Source organism: Schistocerca americana, chromosome 9 (genome assembly GCF_021461395.2).
Source record: "Schistocerca americana isolate TAMUIC-IGC-003095 chromosome 9, iqSchAmer2.1, whole genome shotgun sequence".
In the NCBI taxonomy this organism is placed as follows: domain Eukaryota; kingdom Metazoa; phylum Arthropoda; class Insecta; order Orthoptera; family Acrididae; genus Schistocerca; species Schistocerca americana.
The window spans coordinates 4,753,223-4,776,224 of NC_060127.1; the positions used below are offsets into that span (position 1 = coordinate 4,753,223).

The 23,002-nt window shown below is 46.9% G+C and overlaps 1 protein-coding gene across 1 annotated transcript in view; it reads right to left on the minus strand.

The window, feature by feature from the left end:
- LOC124551153 (G-protein coupled receptor moody-like) overlaps positions 1–23,002 on the minus strand; it is a 171,587-nt gene that overhangs the window by 16,279 nt on the left and 132,306 nt on the right. Inside the window, exon 7 of the mRNA XM_047126118.1 lies at positions 14,968–15,135. Within this exon, the coding sequence (XP_046982074.1) occupies positions 14,968–15,135 (168 nt within the window). The remainder of the gene's footprint in view (positions 1–14,967; positions 15,136–23,002) is intronic.

Sequence of the window (23,002 nt, forward strand, 5' to 3'; positions counted from 1 at the left end):
TGCTTACGTATTGCCTTAGTGTAAAGTTACAAACTGCCATAGCGTCGGAATACATTTAGCTAGGAGATTGTTACGTGTGTCACTGCAAAGAGCTTGTGGACCATTACTAGGAACCGGCCGCTGTGGCTGAGCGGTTCTAGGCGCTTTAGGCCGGAACCGCGCTCCTGCTACGGCCGCAGGTTCGAATCCTGCCTCGGGCATGGACGTGTGTTAGGTTAGTTAGGTTTAAGTAGTTCTAAGTATTGGGGACTGGTGACCTCAGATGTTAAGTTCCTTAGTGCTTAGAGCCATTTGAACTACCGCTAGGACGCAAAGTGAGATAATAGTAAACATATTCACCGGAATATAAGTGAAATTCGTTGTTGTTGTTGTCTTCAGTCCTGAGACTGGTTTGATGCAGCTCTCCATGCTACTCTATCCTATGCAAGCTGCTTCATCTCCCAGTACTTACTGCAACCTACATCCTCCTGAATCTGTTTAGTGTATTCATCTCTTGGTATCCCTCTATGATTTTTACCGTCCACACTGCCCTCCAGTACTTATTTGGTGATCCCTTGATGCCTCAGAGCATGTCCTACCAACCGGTCCCTTCTTCTAGTCAAGTTGTGCCACAAACGTCTCTTCTCCCCAATTCTATTCAATACCTCCTCATTAGTTATGTGATCTACCCAACTAATCTTCAGCATTCTTCTGTAGCACCACATTTCGAAAGCTTCTATTCTCTTCTTGTCCAAACTATTTATCATCCATGTTTCACTTCCATACATGGCTACACTCCATACAAATACTTTCAGAAACGGCTTCCTGACACAAAACATGTCCTACCAACTGATCCCTTCTTCTAGTCAAGTTGTGCCACAAACTTCTCTTGTCCCCAAATTCGTTAGTAAACTGAATATTTCAAAATAATTAAATAGGTGTCATACGACTTTCAAACATGCTCGGAATTATAGAAAATGCAAGTTAGAGGAAAGTCCATTTCTAAATGAACGCAAAAAGTCCTAAAAAGTGCAGTTCAGCGGCAGCTACGTGAGCGTCGAAAAGGAAATGAAAAAACGGCGCAAAGCTATTACGTGCAGCTGGCCCATCGGCCACACACTGTCCGACGACAGCATTATGGAAGCATTATACTACTATGGGGAACCATTTTATTAAACAGGCAAGTAAATAAATTGTATATTAATACGGATCAGCTTTTTATGATGTTAACCCTACTTTTTCACGAAAAATCTACGATGCGGACGGAATCTGCACACAGTAATTTTTTTTTGTTTTTTGTTTTTAGGACTTCGTACGTTAACCGGTAAAAACGGAACGCTTATAGGATCAATTTGTTATTCGTCTGTTTCTCTGACTGTCGAAAATTATTTTTCTCAGGAACGGGTAGTAAAAGTATCAAGCTAAAATTAATATCACCTACGAAGGTATACGATCCCTTGGCGGTGAAAAAATTGAAGCTTCTAAGTCAGTGCTATCAAAAGATACCGTCATATTTTGATATATGTGAACTCACTCATTAAAACCTATAGTGAACTTTTCTTTGACCTAGAATCATGATATTTAGCAACAAGCAAGGTTTCACGATACAGCCAAAGGAGAAAATTAGAAAATTGATAGTTTATAATTTTATCACTCGATAAACATTGTTTCTCATTTGTTATCAGGCTGTCTGTCTGCCCGTCCATCTGTTAAGACCACTTTCTTCAAGAACGGGTTGATGGGTCGAAGATGAAACTTGTCACATACTAAGGTAGGTCTGTGGTCCTTAGCTTCTAGTGAATTCAGTCGAAAGGGACGGCCTTTCACGTCACTTATTTTGATACTCGCGAAGTCTCTCATTAAAACCTATAGGGTACTAATTTGGCAAGAAGCAAGGTTACACAGTACAATTAAAGCAGAAAAACCAGAAAATCAGTAATTTGTAATTACATCACACAAAATAAATATTTCTTTTGGCAATTTCTATTTGACTTCAAACATGAAATTAAAGTATTCTCGAAACTTCTGAAATCCGTGCGACCAATATCTGGCGGGGCAAAAATTGTAGTGATTCTCGACTTCCGGAAACGCTGAAACGCCAAAGAAACTGGTATAGAGATATGTAAACTGGCAGAAAACGGCACTGCGGTCGCCAACGTCTGTATGAGACAAGTTGTTAGATCGGTTACTGCTGCTACAATGGCAGGTCATCGAGATTTAAGTGAGTTTCAACGTGGTGTCATAGTCGGCACACGAGCGATAGGACACAGCATCTCCGAGGTAGCGATGACGTGGGGAGTATCCCGTACGACCATTTCCCGAGTGTACCGTGAATATCAGGAATACGGTGAAACATCAAATCTCCGATATCGCTGCGCCCGGAAGAAGATCGTGCAACAGCGGGACGAACGACTGAAGAGAATCGTTGAATGTGACAGAAGTGCAGCTTTTCAGAAAATTGCTGCACATTTCAATGCTGGGCCATCAACAAGTGTCGGGATGCCAATCATTGAACGAAACATCATCGATATGGGCTTTCGTAGCTGTAGGTCCACTCGTGTACCCTTGATGACTGCACGACAAAAAGCTTTACGCCTCGCCTGGGCCCGTCAACACCGACATTCGACTGTTAATGGCTGGAAACATGTTGCCTGGTCGGACGAGCCTTGTTTCGAATTGTATCGAGCGGATGGACGTGAACCTCATGAATCCATGGACGCTGCAGGTCAGCAGGGGACTCTTCAAGCGGTTCTGGGCGCTTCAGTCTGGAACTGCGCGACCGCCAAGGTCGCAGGTTCGAATCCTGCCTCGGGCATGGATGTGTGTGGTGTCCTTAGGTTAGTTAGGTTTAAGTAGTTCTAAGTTCTAAGGGACTGATGACCTCAGAAGTTAAGTCGCATAGTGCTCAGAGCCATTTGAACCATTATTTTGTACCAGTTTCTTTTGATCTTCACTGTATACACATTATTAAGTGTACGGAACCCTCAGTATACGATATATTTTACTCGAAAAGGCATCTACAATGCATGAGCTGTCAAGCTGGTCGCACAATATCTGTCGCTTTTATCTTTCCTTGTCCGTATTACCGTACCGAAAGTGGGGCAGTAGCGAGCAATGTGAAACGAATCACTTGTCCACCGTCGCTTCTCATCGCAGCCAGCGGAGCAACTGACCTCAGATGGAGGCCAGAGAGTACTGTGTAGCGCCGCGTGATGCCGCAGTACGGCGACTGCAAAGAGAGCAGGGAACACAATTGTTCTGCGCACACCGCTCGGATCGTAAAAACGAGCGCGCGCCCACTCCCCGCCGCCTGCAGGCGTCCAGCGCGCTGTATCAGCGTTCTCATCCCTGACGACGTCGTTCGTTTTACGTCCCTCCGAGGCCGAAACAGCCAGAGCGCAGTTGCATCTTTCGCCGCCGTCACTTTGCCCGCTCCGATATATACGGCAGACGCGTCCGGCGGAATGAGCGAGGTATAAAATCCGGCCTTATCGCGCGGGAAGAGACGGACTGGACTGCTTTCTGATGATGGAGTCGCCGCCACCGGCCGGAACGACGCCGGCTACCTCAGCCAGTGGCACTCCGCGAGGCGGTCCGCGCCAGATTAGGACTCGATAAACTCTCGTCCGGCTTAAAGTGGGCGCCGTAAGACGCGCTGGGCTGCTCCCAGCTCTTGCTGTACAATAGACGAGAAACAGAAGATGGTCATCGTTGACCGAAATTAATTATCTGGATAGTAAACTTTTGTGGCCTGTGACTGGATATATAATAAAATAAAAAAGAAACGGAATATTTTAGGGCATAAATACTCAAATCGTACCAGTTAAAATTTATATAGGAACTAGGAGGCTTCCATTATGATCAGAACGCTGCGCTTGTACACTACTGGCCATTAAAATTGCTACACCAAGAAGAAATGCACATGATAAACGGGTATTCATTGGACACATATATTATACCAGAACTGACATGTGGTTACATTTTCACGCAGTTTGGGTGCATAGATCTTGAGAAATCAGTACCTAGAACAACCACTTCTGGCCGTAATAACGGCCTTGATACGCCTGGGCACTGAGTCAAACAGAGCTTGGATGACGTATACAGGTACAGCTGCCCATGCAGCTTCAACACGATACCACAGTAGTGACTGGCGTATTGTGACCAGACGTTTTCAGTTGGTGAGAGATCTGGAGAATGTGCTGGTCAGAGCAGCAGTCGAACATTTTCTGTATTCAGAAAGGCCCGTACAGGACCTGCAACATGCGGTCGTGCATTATCCTGCTGAAATGAAGGGTTTCGCAGGGATCGAATGGAGGGTAGAGCCACGGGTCGTAACACATCTGAAATGTGACGTCCACTGTTCAAAGTGCCGTCAATGCGAACAACAGCTGACCGAGACGTGTAACCAATAGCACCCCATACCATCACGCCGGGTGATACGCCAGTATGGGGATGACGAATACACCCTTCCAATGTGCGTTCACCGCGATGTCGCCAAACACAGATGCGACCATCACGATGCTGTAAACAGAACCTGGATTCATCCGAAGAAATGACGTTTTGCCATTCGTGCACCCAGGTTCGTCGTTGAGTACACCATCGCAGGCAGTCCTGTCTGTGATGCAGCGTCAAGGGTAACCGCAGCCATGGTCTCCAAGCTGATAATCCATGCTGCTGCAAACGTCGTCGAACTGTTCGTGCAGATGGTTGTTGTCTTGCAAACGTCCCCATCTGTTCACTCAGGGATCCAGACGTGGCTGCACGATTCGTTACCGCCTTGCGGATAAGATGCCTGTCATCTCGAGTGCTAGTGATACGAGGCCGTTGGGATCCAGCACGGCGTTCCGTATTACCCTCGTGAACCCACCGATTGCATATTCTGCTAACAGTAATAGGATCTCGACCAACGCGAGCAGCAATGTCGGGATACGATAAAGCGCAATCGCGATAGGCTACAATCCGACCTTTATCAAAGTCGGAAACGTGATGTTACGCATTTGTCCTCCTTACACGAGGCGTCACAGCAACGTTTCACCAGGCAACGCCGGTCAACTGCTGTTTGTGTATGAGAAATCGGTCGGAAACTTTCCTCACGTCAGCACGTTGTAGGTGTCACCACCGACGGCAACCTTGTGTGAATTCTCTGAAAAGCTAATCATTTGCATATCACAGCATCTTGTTCCTGTCTGTTAAATTTCTGATCTGTAGCACGCCATCTTTGTGGTGTAGGAATTTTAATGGGCAGTAGTGTATTACGTTTGTCAGCAACAGCTCGTCCTCTTATGTACTGCGCAAGACTGTGTGAGTAGGCAGCGGCCCTGTACACTGACCAGCCAGAACTCTGTGGCCACCCACCTTATAGCCTGTATGTCCATCTTCGCACCGATAACACAGGCGACACATCGCAGCATGGAAGTACTGGGGGCCTTGGCAGTTCGCTGCAGGGAGTCGGCCACACACCTGCACACACACAGGTCACCCAGTTCCCGCAACTTCCGTGGAGGCGGGCCATGAGCTTCGACGACACATTCAATCACATACCACACATCTGCTTCAGATCCCGCTTTTTGGGGGGCAAGCACATCAACTGCAACTCGTCAGTGTGCGCTTCGAACCACTCCATCAGAGTACTGGCCTTGTGAGATGGCGCGTTATCATGCTGAAGAATGCCAGTGCCTGTGGTGTACGTGGTCTGCAACCAATATACGATGCTCCTTGGCCGCCATGGTGTCTTGCACGAGGTTCGCTGGACCTACGGATGCCTACATAAATGTTCCCCGAGGCCGCCGCCAGCTTGTCTCCGTCCCGCAGTACAGGTGTCAAGGAACTGTTGAAAGGTGGCTACACTGAGCCACAGCGCCAGAGATTGCGCCAAAGAGTATTATTCAGCCGCCTCCACAGTGCTTGGGGAGAGCTCGTAGTAGTCAGTGCGTGGGCAGAACTCGTGGTAGTCTGTGCTGAGATGTCGTAGTGAGGAGTGTTTGTTGAGATGTGCTAGTAGGCAGTGCTTGCTGAGATGTGATATTGGAGAGTTCTGGTTGAGATGTGGTAGTAGCGAGTCGGTGTGGAGAGATTGTAATGTCTAGAGTGTTTTTCATCAATATAAATTAAGGTAACAAACTACCTAAAAAAAAAAGAAAGAAAGAAAAACGTGCATGGGGGCTTAATTAAATAAAATGAAAATACTTTTTAAATTTTTAGTAGCTGTATATCCGATTACGCTGTCTCGTAAACGGTTGGCCCTGACTAGTATTATTACGCAATCTGACTGCATAGAACAACAACAAAGAATGAAATGAAAATTTTCGTTAATACAATTAATTAATTAAGTCCCCAGCTACTATAAAACCTACGAAGCCAACAAAGCTCAAGTGTAGCTGTTCTGTGTGTGGAAGTATGACTCAACGTACACATCTGGCACGGTTCTTCTTAAATAAGACAAGAAATTTTAAATATCATTTATACTGACGTGATAAAAAAAATTAGAAATACTATAATTGCGTAAGGAAAGCAGAATTACACTTTAATACAAGAACACAAGCCAGATGCTTTGTTGACTGAACCTGTAATGACGCATTATTCAGGACATTGAAATAATGAGAAAAAAAAAGAAAAGTAGTTTGTTACCTTAATTTATATTGATGAAAAGCACTCTAGACATTACAATCTCTCCACACCGACTCGCTACTACCACATCTCAACCAGAACTCTCCAATATCACATCTCAGCAAGCACTGCCTACTAGCACATCTCAACAAACACTCCTCACTACGACATCTCAGCACAGACTACCCCGAGTTCTGCCCACGCACTGACTACTACGAGTTCTCCCCAAGCACTGTGGAGGCAGCTGAATAATACTCTTTGGCGCAATCTCTGGCGCTGTGGCTCAGTGTAGCCACCTTTCACTGTGCCCCTGGCGTATCACCCGGCGTGATGGTATGGGGTGCCATTGGTTACACGTTTCGGTCACCTCTTGTTCGCATTGACGGCACTTTGAACAGTGGACGTTACATTTCAGATGTGTTACGACCCGTGGCTCTACCCTTCATTCGATCCCTGCGAAACCCTACATTTTAGCAGGATAATGCACGACCGCATGTTGCAGGTCCTGTACGGGCCTTTCTGGATACAGAAAATGTTCGACTGCTGCCCTGGCCAGCACATTCTCCAGATCTCCCACCAATTGAAAACGTCTGGTCAATGGTGGCCGAGCAACCGGCTCGTCACAATACGCCAGTCACTACTCTTGATGAACTGTGGTATCGTGTTGAAGCTGCATGGGCAGCTGTACCTGTACACGCCATCCAAGCTCTGTTTGACTCAATGCCCAGTCGTGTCGAGGCCGTTATTACGGCCAGAGGTGGTTGTTCCGGGTACTGATTTCTCAGGATCTATGCACCCAAATTGCGTGAAAATGTAATTACATGTCAGTTCTAGTATAATATATTTATCCAATAAATACTCGTTTATCATCTGCATTTCTTCTTGGTGTAGCAATTTTAATGGCCAGTAGTGTATTAGTATTGTTATCGTTCTGTTTCTTCAAATGGAGTACCACAGCCGTGAATTTTCACTGACAGGAAAGTAAACGCAACACCAGAAAATAATTAATGTACAGTAATGAAATTTTGGGAATACGTTTGTCTAGGTAATATATTTAAGTTATTAACATTGCAAGACTACAGGTTAATGTAAGAGCGAGATGAATCATTGAAAATGTGCTCATCTCTCGCTTTCTCTGCTCGTACATTAATAAGCGGTGTAACTGCCAGAATGCTAAATGCAAACACGAATGCTCTGCGTTGTTCAGGTGGCGGATGTCAGTTTGTGGGATGGAGTTCAATGCCTGTTACTCTTGGTCGGTCATTACAGGGACGGTTAATGCTTATTGTGGATGACGAGGGAGCTGCCGTCCGATGACGTCGCATATGTACTCGACTGGAGACAGATCTCGTGATCGAGTAGGCCCACGATCGAACAAAATGGAGACAGCAAATACACCCAACGGGCCCTGACAACGGGCGTGATAAACGCTAAAGGGAGAGGAGAAGAAAGTGAAAAATATACGCTTTGCGCTATGCTGATGATGCTATCCTCATTGCAAGAAGTGAAAACGAACTAAACTACCAGTTCTGCAGTGTAAAAACTCTTAGTCTGGACTTAGATCCAGAGATAAAGATGATAAAGGCCGTAGTGGTGGTTATCAGTAGGCAAGGTTTAGGTCAGAGCCAACTTACAGGTTGCTTAAAGAATCTCGAGCTACTGAATGATCGTATATATCCAAGATCTCCGATCAATGGCACAGAAAACGGCAGGCCACCATTGACCGACCTGCAACGGTTAAACTCATTAATATGTGGCAGAACGCGACAATAGTCAACACAACGAATGGGCTTGGTGGAAATGTTGGCATTCCCTGTGTACTTTCACGGCTGCGAGACGTGAAAGGTAGTGGAAACAGAGGAAATGATGCCTTCGAGATGTGGTGATGGCGAAAGATGTTACGTATACCATGGAGAGAAAGAAGAACCGGTGTTGCAGTTATAGAAGAACTTAGCACCAGAAAAAGTTTATCCTTTCATGTCAGTAATTCCAGCTCCTTCAGCATATCATGAGAAGAGAAGGGGTCCATTGAGGAAAGACCATCTTATGGGGCACATCTCTCCACATTATACACCGAAGACGCAAAGAAACTGGTACACCTGCCTATCTTGTAGGGTCCCCGCGAGCACGCGTAAGTACCGCAACACTGCGTGGCATGGACTCGACTAATGTCTGAAGTAGTGCTGCATGGCACTGACACCATAAATTCTGCAGGGCTGTCCATAAATCCGTAACAGTACGAGGGGATGGAGATCCCTTCTGAACAGCAGCACGTTCCAAGGCATACCGTATATGCTCAATAATGTTCACGTCTGGGAAGTTTGGTGGCCAGCGGAAGTGTTTAAACACAGTAGAGTGTTAGGGGTGTCGCATTGTCCTGCTGGAATTGCCCGTTCGTCTCAGTGCACAATGGACATAAATGGATGCAGTTGGTTCAAATGGCTCTGAGCACTACGGGAGTTAATTTCTGAGGTCATCAGTCCCCTAGAACTTAGAACTAACCGAAGGACATGACACACATCCATGCCCGAGGCAGGATTCGAACCTGCGACCGTAGCGGTCGCGCAGCTCCAGACTGTAGCGCCTAGAACCGCTCGGCCACACCTGCCGGCGGATGCAGTTGATGAGACAGGATGCCTACATACATGTCACCTGTCAGAGTCGTATGTAGACGTATCAAGGGTCCCATATCACTCTAGCTACACACGCGCCAGACCATTACAGAGCCTCCACCAGCTTGAACAGACCTCTGCTGATATTCAGGGTCCACGGATTCATGAGATTGTCGCCATATCCGTACACGTCCATCCGCTCGATACAATCTGAAACGAGACTCGTCAGAGCATGCAACTTGTTTCCAGTCATCCACAATGTCGGTGTTGACGGGCCCAGGCGAAGCGCAAAGCTTTGTGTCGTGCAGTCATCAAGGGTACACGAGTAGGCCTTCGGCTCCGAAAGCTCATATCGATGATATTTCGTTGAATGGTTCGCACGCTGACACTTGCTGATGGCCCAGCACTGAAATCTGCAGCATTTTGCACTTCTGTCATGTTGAACGATTCTCTTCAGTAGTCGTTGGTCCCGTTCTTGCAGGATCTTATTCCGGCCGCAGGGAGATTTGGTGTATTACCGTATTCCCGATATTCACGGTACACTCGCGAAATGGTCGTACGGGAAACATTTCATTGCTACCTCGAAGATGCTGTGTCCCATCGCTCGTGCGCTGACTATAACACCGCGTCGAAAGTCACTTAAATGTTGATAACCTGCCATTGTAGCAGCAGTAATTGATCTAACGGCTGCGCGAGACACTTGTGGTCTTATATAGGCGTTACCGTCGGCAGCGCCGTATTCTGCCTGTTTACATATCTCTGTATTTGAATACGCATGTCTATACCAGCTTCTTTGGCGCTTCAGCGTGTTAAGAAGAACTGAAGATCGTTGGGAATGGAGAAGTCTTCTCGTAGATTCAGCTATTTAAAAAGTGAACGAAGAAATGAGGTCACGACAATGAGAAAATGAATAAAGTGAGCGAGGATGATGCTTATTAGTATTGGTTAAAAACAGTCTTGGTTGCAATTTTAGTTTTTTATTTTTCAACGACGCGTTTCACCTTACTTAGGCATCTTCAGGTTATCTTTACGGATGGACGCGAGAGGTACCAAGATCTGCATAGCGCGTTCCCGTTCACAGGAGCGAGTAGCAGAGTAAGATGGGGGCTGAGGCAGTAAGCTTACTATGCAGATCTTGGTACCTCTCGCGTCCATCCGTAAAGATAACCTGAAGATGCCTAAGTAAGGCGAAACGCGTCGTTGAAAAATAAAAAAAAAACTAAAATAGCAACCAAGACTGTTTTTAACCAATACTGTTAAGCACTGCTATTCTGTACGCCACATATGGACTGGAGCCGGCCGCGGTGGTCTAGCGGTTCTAGGCGCTCAGTCCGGAACCGCGCGACTGCTACGGTCGCAGGTTCGAATCCTGCCTCGGGCATGGATGTGTGTGATGTCTTTAGGTTAGTTAGGTTTAAGTAGTTCTAAGTTCTAGGGGACTGATGACCACAGATGTTAAGTCCCATAGTGCTCAGAGCCATTTGAACCATTTGAGCCATGGACTGGAAGAATCTCTATGATGCTTATAATTATTTTTAGTTTACACGACGCGTGTACCAGAAAGTCGTGCAGAACCTGCAGTGTCCGGTCCCGTCCATGATGTAACTTTAATGCCGCTATTCGGCATATTTAATCTGGTGATGTGGCTTCTGGGGTACGAGGCCGGTCGTTAAATAAACTCGGCGGCGTTTTGCGCTTAACGCGGCAGACCCCGCAGTTTGCGCCGTGCAAAGTGTTTGCCGTCGCCCCTCGTCCCACCTGCAGCGCGCCTGCGCACTCAGATAAGGCCGGCCCGGCGGCAGATGGAGCCGTTCCACCCGCCACGGCAGCGGCCGCCCCCCAGATGAACGCGCTGTTTATTCACTGTGCCCCGCGCGCAAGAGGCTAACTGCCCGCTGCACCCCGGCACTGCCACGAGCTGCGCTGTACAGTAATGGGGCACGGCTGACAGCGCCGGGGATCGCTCGTGCGAGGCTCTTCGCGGATTACAGCTGTCTGAGCGTCGGCAGAATTTGTTACCTCATATCCCACCACTGATGAGGTCGTCACATAACATTTGTAATAGAGATGTGCAGTAATTTTTCTTAAGCTGGCATAACGTCAGTGACAGAATCTGTGCAGATTAGTGAACCACATAACGTGCGAAAAATTGTTTCTGTTCTTTTCTGTTTTGATTTATAGAACTTGTCATTCTCAAAGTCGAACGATTCGCATCTACAGAGTGTTACAAAAAGGTACGGCCAAACTTTCAGGAAACATTCCTCACACACTAATAAAGAAAAGATGTTATGTGCACATGTGTCCGGAAACGCCATGTTAGAGCTCATTTTAGTTTCGTCAGTATGTACTGTACTTCCTCGATTCACCGCCAGTTGACCCAATTGAAGGAAGGTAATGTTGACTTCGGTGCTTGTGTTGACATGCGACTCATTGCTCTACAGTACTAGCATCAAGCACATCAGTACGCAGCATCCGCAGGTTAGTGTTCATCACGAACGTGGTTTTGCAGTCAGTGCAATGTTTACAAAGGCGGAATTGGCAGATGCCCATTTGATGTATGGATTAGCACGGGGCAATAGCCGTGGCGCGGTACGTTTGTATCGAGACAGATTTCCAGAACGAAGGTGTCCCGTCAGGAAGACGTTCGAAGCAATTGATCGGCGTCTTAGGGAGCACGGAACATTCCAGCCTATGACTCGCGACTGGGGAAGACCTAGAACGACGAGGACACCTGCAATGGACGAGGCAATTCTTCGTGCAGTTGATAACCCTAATGTCAGCGTCAGAGAAGTTGCTGGTGTACAAGGTAACGTTGACCACGTCACTGTATGGAGAGTGCTACGGGAGAACCAGTTGTTTCCGTACCATGTACAGCGTGTGCAGGCACTGTCAGCAGCTGATTGGCCTCCACGGGTACACTTCGCCACTTCTCCGAATGGTTCATCCAACCATGTGTCAATCCTCATTTCAGTGCAAATGTTCTCTTTACGGATGAGGCTTCATTCCAACGTGATCAAATTGTAAATTTTCACAATCAGCATGTTCGGGCTGACGAGAATCCGCGCGCAATTGTGCAATCACGTCATCAACACAGATTGTCTGTGAACGTTTGGGCAGCCATTGTTGGTGATGTCTCGATTGGGCCCCATGTTCTTCCACCTACGCTCAATGGAGCACGTTATCATGATTTCATACGGGATACTCTACCTGTGCTGCTAGAACATGTGCCTTTACAAGTACGACACAACGTGTGGTTCATGCACGGTGGAGCTCCTGCACATTTCAGTCGAAGTGTTCGTACGCTTCTCACCAACAGATTCGGTGACCGATGGATTGGTAGAGGAGGACCAATTCCATGGCCTCCACGCTCTCCTGACATCACCAACAATGACTTGCATTTATGGGGACATTTGAAAGCTCTTGTCTACGCAACCTCAGTACCAAATGCAGAGACTCTTCGTGCTCGTATTGTGGACAGCTGTGATACAATACGCCATTCTCTAGGGCTGCATCAGCGCATCAGAGATTCCATGCGACGGAGGGTGGATGCATGTATCCTCGCTAACGGAGGACATTTTGAACATTTCCTGTAACAAAGTGTTTGAAGTCACGCTGGTACGTTCTGTTGCTGTGTGTTTCCATTCCATGATTAATGTGATTTGAAGAGAAGTAATAAAATGAGCTCTAACTTGGAAAGCAAGCGTTTTCGGACACATGTCCACATAACATATTTTCTTTCTTTGTGTCTGAGGAATGTTTCCTGAAAGTTTGGCCGTACCTTTTTGTAACACCCTGTATAAATCGCGTTTCTTGCAGCACGAGAGTTTTGATGGTGAAACACACACACACACACACACACACACACACACACACACACACACACACACACAGGGTATCAGACGCACCTCTCTAAGACTAAAAGAAGATTCAAAACTCCCGCCCAGAACACATTCAACCGTCCGCCACCTTTTTGTCGTATCTTGTAAGCAGTGACAGAGTTCACGTTTAAAAGTTCACATCGTACTGGAGACATGACGTAATAAACACTGTGCTGCGTGAAAAATTGTTGCATCGTGCATGGCGGTTAAATTTGTTACTTGTTTGCTACTAATTCTATTCGCAACACATTTTGCAGAAAATATCCACATATTCCGCTGAATGCCGCTACAAAATTATACTCTTGTACGACTGATGGTTCGGGAGATAGTACGTCATAAATAATGAGCTGTGTCAAAAACGAAACGGCAGGGCGAAATTCGCTACAGGGACAGGAGAAATAAGTGTACAAATACTCACGCAGTATGTCAAATGTACGTGATTTATGTGTATGTGGACAAAGCTGCATGTAAAAATCTCCTTCTAAGCCCCGAAGTCGATTTCTACCAAACTTGGTACATGTATTAGTTACTGTCTGGAAAGAAATACTCTGGGAGTAAGAACAAGCAACTTACTCTGGGGTGGGATTGATAACGTGAAGTGAGAAGGGGGAAGGAATAAATGAAGAACAGACAAAGAGGGGGAAGTGGGACATGGATAGAGATATGAGAGAAGAGGAGGTGGAGAGAGAGAGAGGGAGAGGGGGAAACGGACAGTGAAAGGTAAGAGGAGGAGGTCGATGGAAGAGGTTCAAATGGCTCTGAGCACTATGGGACTTAACATCTGTGGTCATCAGTCCTCTAGAACTTAGAACTACTTAAACCTAACTAACCTAAGGACATCACACACATCCATGCCCGAGGCAGGATTCGAACCTGCGACCGTAGTAGTCGCGCGGTTCCGGACTGAGCGCCTAGAACCGCTAGACCACCGCGGCCGGCGATGGAAGAGGGGGGGGGGGGGAAGATATGGACAGAGGGTTGAAGATGAGATGTCAGAGGAGGAGTGGATGGACAGAATCATGGGGAGTAGCAGAAGGACAGAGAGTTAGGTAGAAGGAGACAGAGTCGTGGATGGTGGACAGAGGCATGATGAGATAGACTGTGGTGGATGGTGGAGGTGGACAGAAAAAGTGGAGGATGAAATGGACAGAGAGGAGAGGGGAGGAGGGGGATAAAGGGAGTGAAGAGGAGATTGGGCAGGCGGAGATGGACTAAGGGGAGGAGGAGGTGAACAGAGGTGGAAAGAGCTGATGGACAGGGGGATGGGGGGGGAGCAGCAGATGGACAGAGAGAGGGCCAGAGAGAGGTAGACAGAGTGTGTTGTGGTCACTGGACTTGGACAGGGAGAGGTTGAAAGCGGCAGAGAGGAGAGCAGACGAGATGGACAGAGAAGAGGGAGGACGAGATGGACATAAAGAATTGGAATAAATAATACCTGGGCGACGCCAGGTACTCAGCAAGTACCTATAATAAAACGAAACCTATCTCATTAAAAGAATGTCGATACACTGCATTTCGTCAGTTCATGTGAACAGCTGTACCACCATAGACGTTTATGTCAACTGTAGAAGTGGGCAAAATAAGTACTGATGAATGGAGACGGATGGGAAGGTTCTACAACAAACCCAGAAGTTGTACAAATCGAGAACTCGTTCTGAGCAGCACGCTGTTAACACTATTGCAGAGTTGCGGTTACTGTGCAGAGCGTGTGAGCAGGCGGGTACGATGTGCGGTGTCGTGGTTAGTGCCCGGCGGTTGGCTGCAGCGGGGAGAGGAGCTTCGGACGTTACCTGCGGCCCAGTGCGCCGAGGCCCCCGGTGGCGCCTCTGGAGAGACCGCTTTGCCGCTGCCTCTGGCTGCAGCTGCTGTTGTTGCCGACGCTGGTGACATACCTTGGCAGCTGCTGTTGTTGGCAGTGGGCGTCAGCGACAGCAGACGCGGCCGGCGCAGCAGCAGCACTGTCTTGTACGCCTGGCGGTACTGCTTGTTCATGATGACGTAGATGATGGGGTTGAGGCACGCCGACAAGTACAGCATGATGTAGCCCAGCACGTGCAGTCCTGCGGGCGACAGACATGTCACGTAAGACACGGAGCACTGCTTGCTCGCAATGTTTGTGTGCGAGGCAACTGTGGTAGCCTGGATGGTCGGACAGGCATCTGTAGTCAGCCAGCCCTCCCCCACTGAGTGGGTCAGCAGCCTGTCTGACTGTGAGTGAGCACACTGTGACTCCATAGTTGACCCTAGCTGCAGCCAGTCATGCAGCGGCTTTCACTACCCAAAAACAGAAGCGGAAAGGGTGGGGTATGGAATGGTAGGTGGCAGTCAGGGGTAGCAGATGGCAGTGCACTGGTGGAGCTGATGCAACCAGACTGTGGACCCAACCACTATAAAATTGCCCACACAAAGGTGAGCATGTTGGGCCAGACACACTTGGCAGGTTGGGAGGGGGGGGGGGGGGGGGGGGCTGGCCAATGGGTAGACCTGTGAGTAGATGGCTAAAGCCACCCATTCAAAGGCCGACCAGTCGGCCAACATTGACCCCCCTCCCCTTACCCTCCCATAAGCAGGTCACCAACCCATGTGACTGTGTGTGGGCATACGACAGATGCATAGCAGACATTAACTGTGACCAGTCACATGGCAGCTTTCACCATGCCAAAACAGAAAGGAAAAGGGCAGAGTTGGGGTGGCAGGAAGCAATCAGGGCAAGCAGGTAGTGGTGTGCCACTGGAGCCAACACACCTGAGCCACGGTCCTAACCACTGTAAAATTGCCCACACAAAGGCGAGCATATTGGGGTGGACCCGCTTGACAGGGGGGGGGGGGGGGGTGGATTGGCCAGCCAGTCAGCTAACCCCCGCCTCCGTATGAGTGGGCTGTCGACCTGTGGCAGAGTTTGACTGCGCCCAGTCGTGTGGCAGCTTTCACCTTGTCAGAACAGAACAGGAAAGGACAGAGTGTGGAATGGCAGGTAGTGGTCGGGGCTAGCAGGTAGCGATGCATCGGTGGAGCCGACGCACTGGACCACGGACCCAACCACAATAAAATTGCCCACATGAAGGCGAATGTGTCGGGGCAGATCTGCTCGGCAGTGGAGTTGGCAGACTGTTTGGCTTCTGAATGGTTAGCTTTAGATAGGGTGTGTGATGCAGGCAGCAGTCAAAGGTACTGCACAATGTTTACGACTTGGTTGGACACAGAGACTTACAGATGTTTTCCTCTCATCATGAGAGATGAGGGTTTTACACATCTACCAAAATTTACAGCAATTAGTTCGGTGGAAAACACAAAGAATTGGAAGTGATTGATAAGGCATAAGGATAAGGCATTGATAAGGCATAAGACTTCATATTTTCCTCTGACTGTACTCATTATTACAATATAAGCTACTGCAACCACAGTCTTAGATCATTTTCAATTCCTTACTGGTGATGAAAACAAAGCAGCAGTCAACATTCATAAAAAGAGTAGAAATGTGAGCCGCTGTGGTTGCGTCAGCCTTTGTTAGACACTGATGCCGTGTGTGCATATTGCAGTAAACAGTACAATAAGTGGCATATACGAAGTCCTTTAAAGAACTGTACGAGACTATGGTGCTGCAGCAAATACAGTTACGTATAAGGATAAGAGTATAATGGAGGCAACAGTTGAAGTGACGTAACATTATTTACACCTTCACTAGACAAGGTCTTCTGCAGACGCAAGCAAACTCAGCCTTACTCTAACCTAGGGTGTTTTTAGAAAGGAAATTTCTTTTGGCAAGTGTGTGCCTTTATTTTCACAGGATAGTAGGGCGTTAATGCAGCAGTAACAATATGTGCTAACAAATAATTTGATTGGCAAGATGAATAATCAGAGCTGGCGAATCAGGTGGAAGGACACACGCAGAGGAAAATTGTCTGAAAGTACTGTAGAGCACAGTACATCAGACATGCATCTGTACATTCTTTCAGCTGAGGTCAAGTCGAGAATATACTACGGAGGCACCAGTAAAAGGGATCTCACATTAGTTACAGCTCAACCAAAGCATTACTCAAAATAGTGTAGGAAACATTTTACGTGGGAACCATTCCTTTTGACAAGTAGAAAACGATGCCGTTACACAACAGAAATGAAACTTGCTAACAAGTAGTTTGGTTGGTGAGATGAGGAAACCGAGTTTGCTGGTCGATGCAAGGATTTATCCAGAAGAAAGTCCTGCGAATTACTGGAGAAGGCGACAGAGTTACAGTGGAAGACACTGCTGCTACACCTGATGCAGAACACTTGAACACGAAAGCCCAGAATCACCAGGTGGTGAGCTGGACTGCAGCATCCGGTGTGCAGTTTGTTTCAAAGCGCTAGCTCACACCCAGCAAAGCAACTACCCGAGTTTCATCAATACAATGGGGATATTATTATTTGTCGTTTGTTATGTTAGCGTGTGGTGAATAGCTCAGATATTTAAAGTGCAATCTCTGAGGCGTGCTGAAACGTAATGCTTCCGAATTTCTCATGTGTAAAGTCTTACAAATTTTTCAATAAAACAAACTTCATTAACATTTCCCATTTGTATTCCTCATGTCTACATACTTATTTCTCAACATAGTCAGCCCGGCGATGAACATGTTTCTCCCACCAGGAGGCTATTTTGTTGATACCATCACTGTAGATTATTTGATTTTGTTGATAAAACTACAACCTCAGCTCTGTTTGCAACACTTCCCCACTGTCAAAGTGAAATCCTCAAAGGTGTACTCCAAGTTTTGGAAACAGGTGAAAATCGGATGGGGCCAAATCAACATTGTAGGAGGATGATCGATGACAATGAACCCAAGGTGACGAATTGTTGTAGCGTGTAACATGGCGCTGTATAACATGTGTATCTCACGCACCGAGATAGTCAAGATACACAGCGCCACGTTACACGCTACAATTCGGAGCCCTCTAGTGTCAGAGGGTTGCAACTTGCGTCAGTGAAGCGGGAAAGCCGACTGAGTTATCTTGTGAACAGCATACAAATTTCGGAGGAAATAGTTTCCAGCATGCCTTCATAACTGTGTTTCTAAAAAGATGCAACTTAAACGTGCTTTGCAGAACTTCGAAATATAGAAAGGTTCAAATGGCTCTGAGCACTATGCGACTTAACTTCTGAGGTCATCAGTCGCCTAGAACTTAGAACTAATTAAACCTAACGAACCTAAGGACATCACACACATCCATGCCCGAGGCAGGATTCGAACCTGCGACCGTAGCGGTCGCTCGGCTCCAGACTGCAGCGCCTAGAACCGCACGACCACTCCGGCCGGCGAAATATAGAAAGGTTTGATAGCATAATTCTTTACGTTTGTCATGTACTGACATAGCCACGTTACACAGCGCCGTAAATAACTGTGCGATCAAAACATTTCCATATTTCCAAGTTGTGCCAAACCTGAATGGTCGTGTGCTGGTGTAAGCCGCTGCCAGCACGCCGGTTGGGAAAGAGGCTGCAAGAAGGTCGATAATAGGCGCTGAATCAAGTGCGTCTGTCAGGAGAGAGGCCAAAGACAGACTCGCAAGCAACGAGCCGACAACGCCCTCTCAGTCAAAGACCGCCAGTATTTAGATCGCTGCTCCGGACCGGAGAGCCCAGTCAGTCACAGACCGTCAGCCCAGTCGCATACAGAGTCAGTCGCAGTTGCGGTCAGCTCAGTTACATAGTTGACATCTGTCAGTTCACGTCACCAGCTACAAGAGTGTAGTGTGTATAGCGGGACTTGTACTTCGCCAGCAGTGAGGCTAATGTGGACTATTATGGAAGAGCTTGCACCACAACAACTTGCTTAAAGATAAAGTTCTTGTTCTTGTGAATGAAGAACCCTGTTAACACACCTGTGTGGAGTTGTATTGTAGAAAGAGGATACCGGACACCAAACGACAGCCTCTCCCCCGCTTCTCCTGGTACAGAACTCTACAGTGTCAACGACTACACAAAATGTCAACTGCTTCTACCATGGATGCATTTTTCCATCAGGTAATGGTTAACGTACATCGCTATCTTTCCTGATGCTGCACATAATTATTACATTATTATTGCTTGCAAATGTTGCACTCACACATAGTTCTTCATAATTATTAAATATGAATTCTGTACAGCAACCTCCGATATTGAATAATTAATGCCCTGTAACAGGGAAACACATGCGGACTGCTTCGCTCTCTTTAAGTTTATCTCAAGGTGAGTGCACAATCAACAATTCATTATACAAATATGACGCAATGATAAAAAAATCGAAAAAATGAGAGCTGAAGATCAGAAGATATCCAAGAACCAAGTACAAGGTGACAATTGTTGAACTATAGGAGAGAAAAAAAACGTAAACTAGTCGCAAACTACGGCGTGCACACACTTTATTGAACAAGTAAACGTCATTACAGATATTCCGATTTAGATTATGACATGTTCGATATGCCTGCCATCGTTGGCGACGATGTGGCGCAAAAGAATAGCGAAATTCTGCATGACCCGTTGAAGTGTGGGAATATCCATGGTGTCGATAACCAATGGTTATGCGGTTATTGATGTATACCTTGTCCTTAATATAACCCCACAAAAAGGAGCCGCACGTGTTCAGATCCGGAGAATATGGCGGCCATTCGAGGCCCATGGCAGTGGCCTCTGGGTACCCCAGAGCCAGAATGCGGTCCCCAAAGTGCTCCTGCAGGTCATTAAACACTCTCCTGCTTCGAAGGAGTCACCTTGTCGATATCAGGGTGACTTTGGATAATGGAGATGAAATCATCTTCCAAAAGCCTCAAGTACATTCCGTGACTGGCCATTGCACACCTCACAGAAACTCGTTGAGGGTGAAGAGACTTCTCAATCTCGAAATGCGGATTCTCAGTCCCCCAAATGCGCCAATTTTGCTTATTGATGAACCCATCCAAATGAAAATGGATTTCGTCGCCAAACCAAATCTTGCATGCGCGTACTAATTCCTATCAAGCCCCGTGGCCAACCGTGCAGTTTGAACATCCTAACACAACCGTTCAGAAGTTATGACGATTTTATTTCATATAGTTCAATAATTGTCACTGTGTATTTGCTTGTAATACAGTCACTGATAACTGAGTATACACACTATTCGACTAAACAGTGTTCGGTAACTTACTAGTCGACATTAGTATGGAGGTGTGTCTATCCTTCGCTTTTATGAGGGATTCAGCTCTGTTTGGAACACTTTCAATGAGGTGCCTGAATGGCTGTGAAGGAATGGCAGCCCATTATCCTGCGAGGGTAGTGATGTTGGACGCTGGCACCTTGAGTGAAATCGACGTGCTAACTCTTATATCATTGTGTTGTGCTCGCGGTCTTGGGCAGGCAAACTTGTTACAAAAATATTACTCTCCACAAACTATTACCTGCCTGATGCTACTTCATGACGTGGTGCACTGTGATGCTGATACAAACAGTCACAGGCCCTGAACTGTTCCCCTACTGCACACAGCAGACAATGCCTTAAACTGTGTTCATACCTTTCCACATTTAGCCTGTTTTTAAGCACAATGAGAGAAGCACACCCTAATCGTGAAAAACATCCCGACAGCGTAACACCACCTCCTTCGTACTTCACTTTTGGCGCTACAGATGATGGGAAGTAACGTTCTCCAGGTATGTGCCCAGCCCAAACCATCCATCGAACGGCCACAGTGTATATCGTTATCGTCCACTCCAAATCTCTCGCTTCCAGCCACCCACTGTCCACCGTCCACTGGCACCACAGTTTACGCCACTACAAGCGTCACCCAGCATCGGCTACGCAAGTGCGTGGCTTGTGAGGAGCTGCCCGGCCACTCTACCCCATTACTTCTCACCCTCTACGCATATCCATTGTGATAGGTGGCACGTTGGTAGCGCAGCCTCTGCGTCGATGTGTTACTCAGCTGACGTCCAATGACTAGGCTACTGCGTTTCAAGCCTCGAGCTCTCGTGACCAATTCATTCTGCTGTTACTGCGTCTCTGCTGGCAACACGACACTCCCTGCGCCCTTTTATACTGGCGGGTTCGCCTCCTGCGACGTTACATAGCGGTGTATGGCTACTTTTGATTAGATATTGTAACATAAAAGTCTCGTGAAGGGTGAAATCGCTGTTTCGATTCTCAGTGATATAAACGTATTTTAAGTTTTGTTTAAATTCTATATTTGTCGTCAAATGGAAATGTTTATTAATTAATACTGATCGTATTCTGTTGTAACAACAACGTCTTTTAAGTTCTCATCACTGTTTCTGTATTCTTTCTGTGAATCTGCAATTGGATGCAGCTAGACGGAGAATCTGCACACTTTTCTGTGCAAGAGCGTGCCGCACTTGATGTAGTGCATCGCAGGAGTGGGATCGGAATGGGAGATCGAATTGCTTGACCACCCCGCTTCCTCTGATCTCGTACCTGTTGATTTTATGATGGTGGCATATCAGATGTCTAGTGAGCGTGACACCAATTCCCGACAAAGTAACACTGCTCCGCAGGATACGTGTAGGGTCTGAAGAGGTTCGTGGGGTGTCTGGTGTACTTGCTGGAGTGCATCAGGTTTTTCTAGGTACTTTCAGCGCGGATCCCCCACATCCTCCAACTCCAGGACTTAGTGAATGCTGCAGGCGGTGGGCTGATGGATGGGAGCGCAACTTGCGCATGACAGAAATTTTCTACCTCCACTGATTTATTTCATATCTGTAGGCGACTGAAGTCCTGATTTCTCGTAGTATATGTTGTGCCTATATTGAATACGCTGGTTGTCATTTCGAACACCTTGTGTATTGTACGACATTGAACATACGGTACATTGTCTTTGCTGAACTTAAGGCGCGTGTGCATTGACAGGCCATGTCGTTCCTGACATTGCAAAGCTTTCTTTGGTTCTGCATTCCTTCCAAGGCCATAAGTTCCTGTTCCAGACGTTTTGTATCTCGACTCCTTTATCAGCATCTTCAATTCGTGCACGCCTTTCGCAGATCAATAACAATGCTGAACCTCTGGAAAACAAAAAGTATTTTATTCTCTATTTCGCGTCTGGCATTTTTATACCAAATTTTATTTTACTGTGAATACTCGAATTTTCTTGTGATTAGTAATTAAAAATAAAGACACGTAGTTTTCGTTAAAAAGTCCGCCTCTGTATCTGGCTGCCGTGTGGCAGGCCCGGGTTGGAATCCTGGCACTGCCAGGCATTTTTCCCTGATGAGGGGTCTGGAACAGGCCGCACTCAGTCTGGTGTTCCCAGCTGACGATATGCTTGAGTGGGAAACATCGCCTCCAAAGTATGCGAAGCCAACAAGGGTCGGGGGTCGGGCAGACGGTGTGCTCAGCCCGAGCTTCTCCATGTTGCATCCAATGGCGTCCTTGGCAGAGGATCACAGGGCCGTCGCTCCCGACAGACCTGAACGTGGAGCTTTGCTTTCTTGCTTTTATTTCGATTTCCTTTTAAATATTTGGTAATTAACATTTCCATTTGATTTTCGTCTCTTTCTTCTATCTCCAAGTGTTTCTGTTGGCCTGTTATGGTGCCGTTGAGATCTGATGCCATCTTTCCATTGGTCGACCCAGTGATGTTACATCGTTGGGGTGGTAGTCTGTCAGGGATTTTAGAGTCCTACTTTGAGCACAGTCGTCGTAGATGTTTTCCCCACCAGTATTGTTTGTTCTTTACAGTATCTGTGGTGGGTTCCATTTTAACTTCCTTAAACACGCCTTCATTCCTTTAGAGATCCCATCTGGTGTAGCCAGCTGTTCGTCTCAAGAATGTCATTCCACGAGAAGTTAGTCTTTTCGAGTATTTTGGCTTTTCTCTCCAGGCTTCGCTGCCCTAGCACACCTCTTGCCTAGGTATTTTTTTTTCAGTCATCACTCTTCTGATGCGGACGGCGACATATTCCTCTCCTATGCCAACCTCTTGATCTCAGAG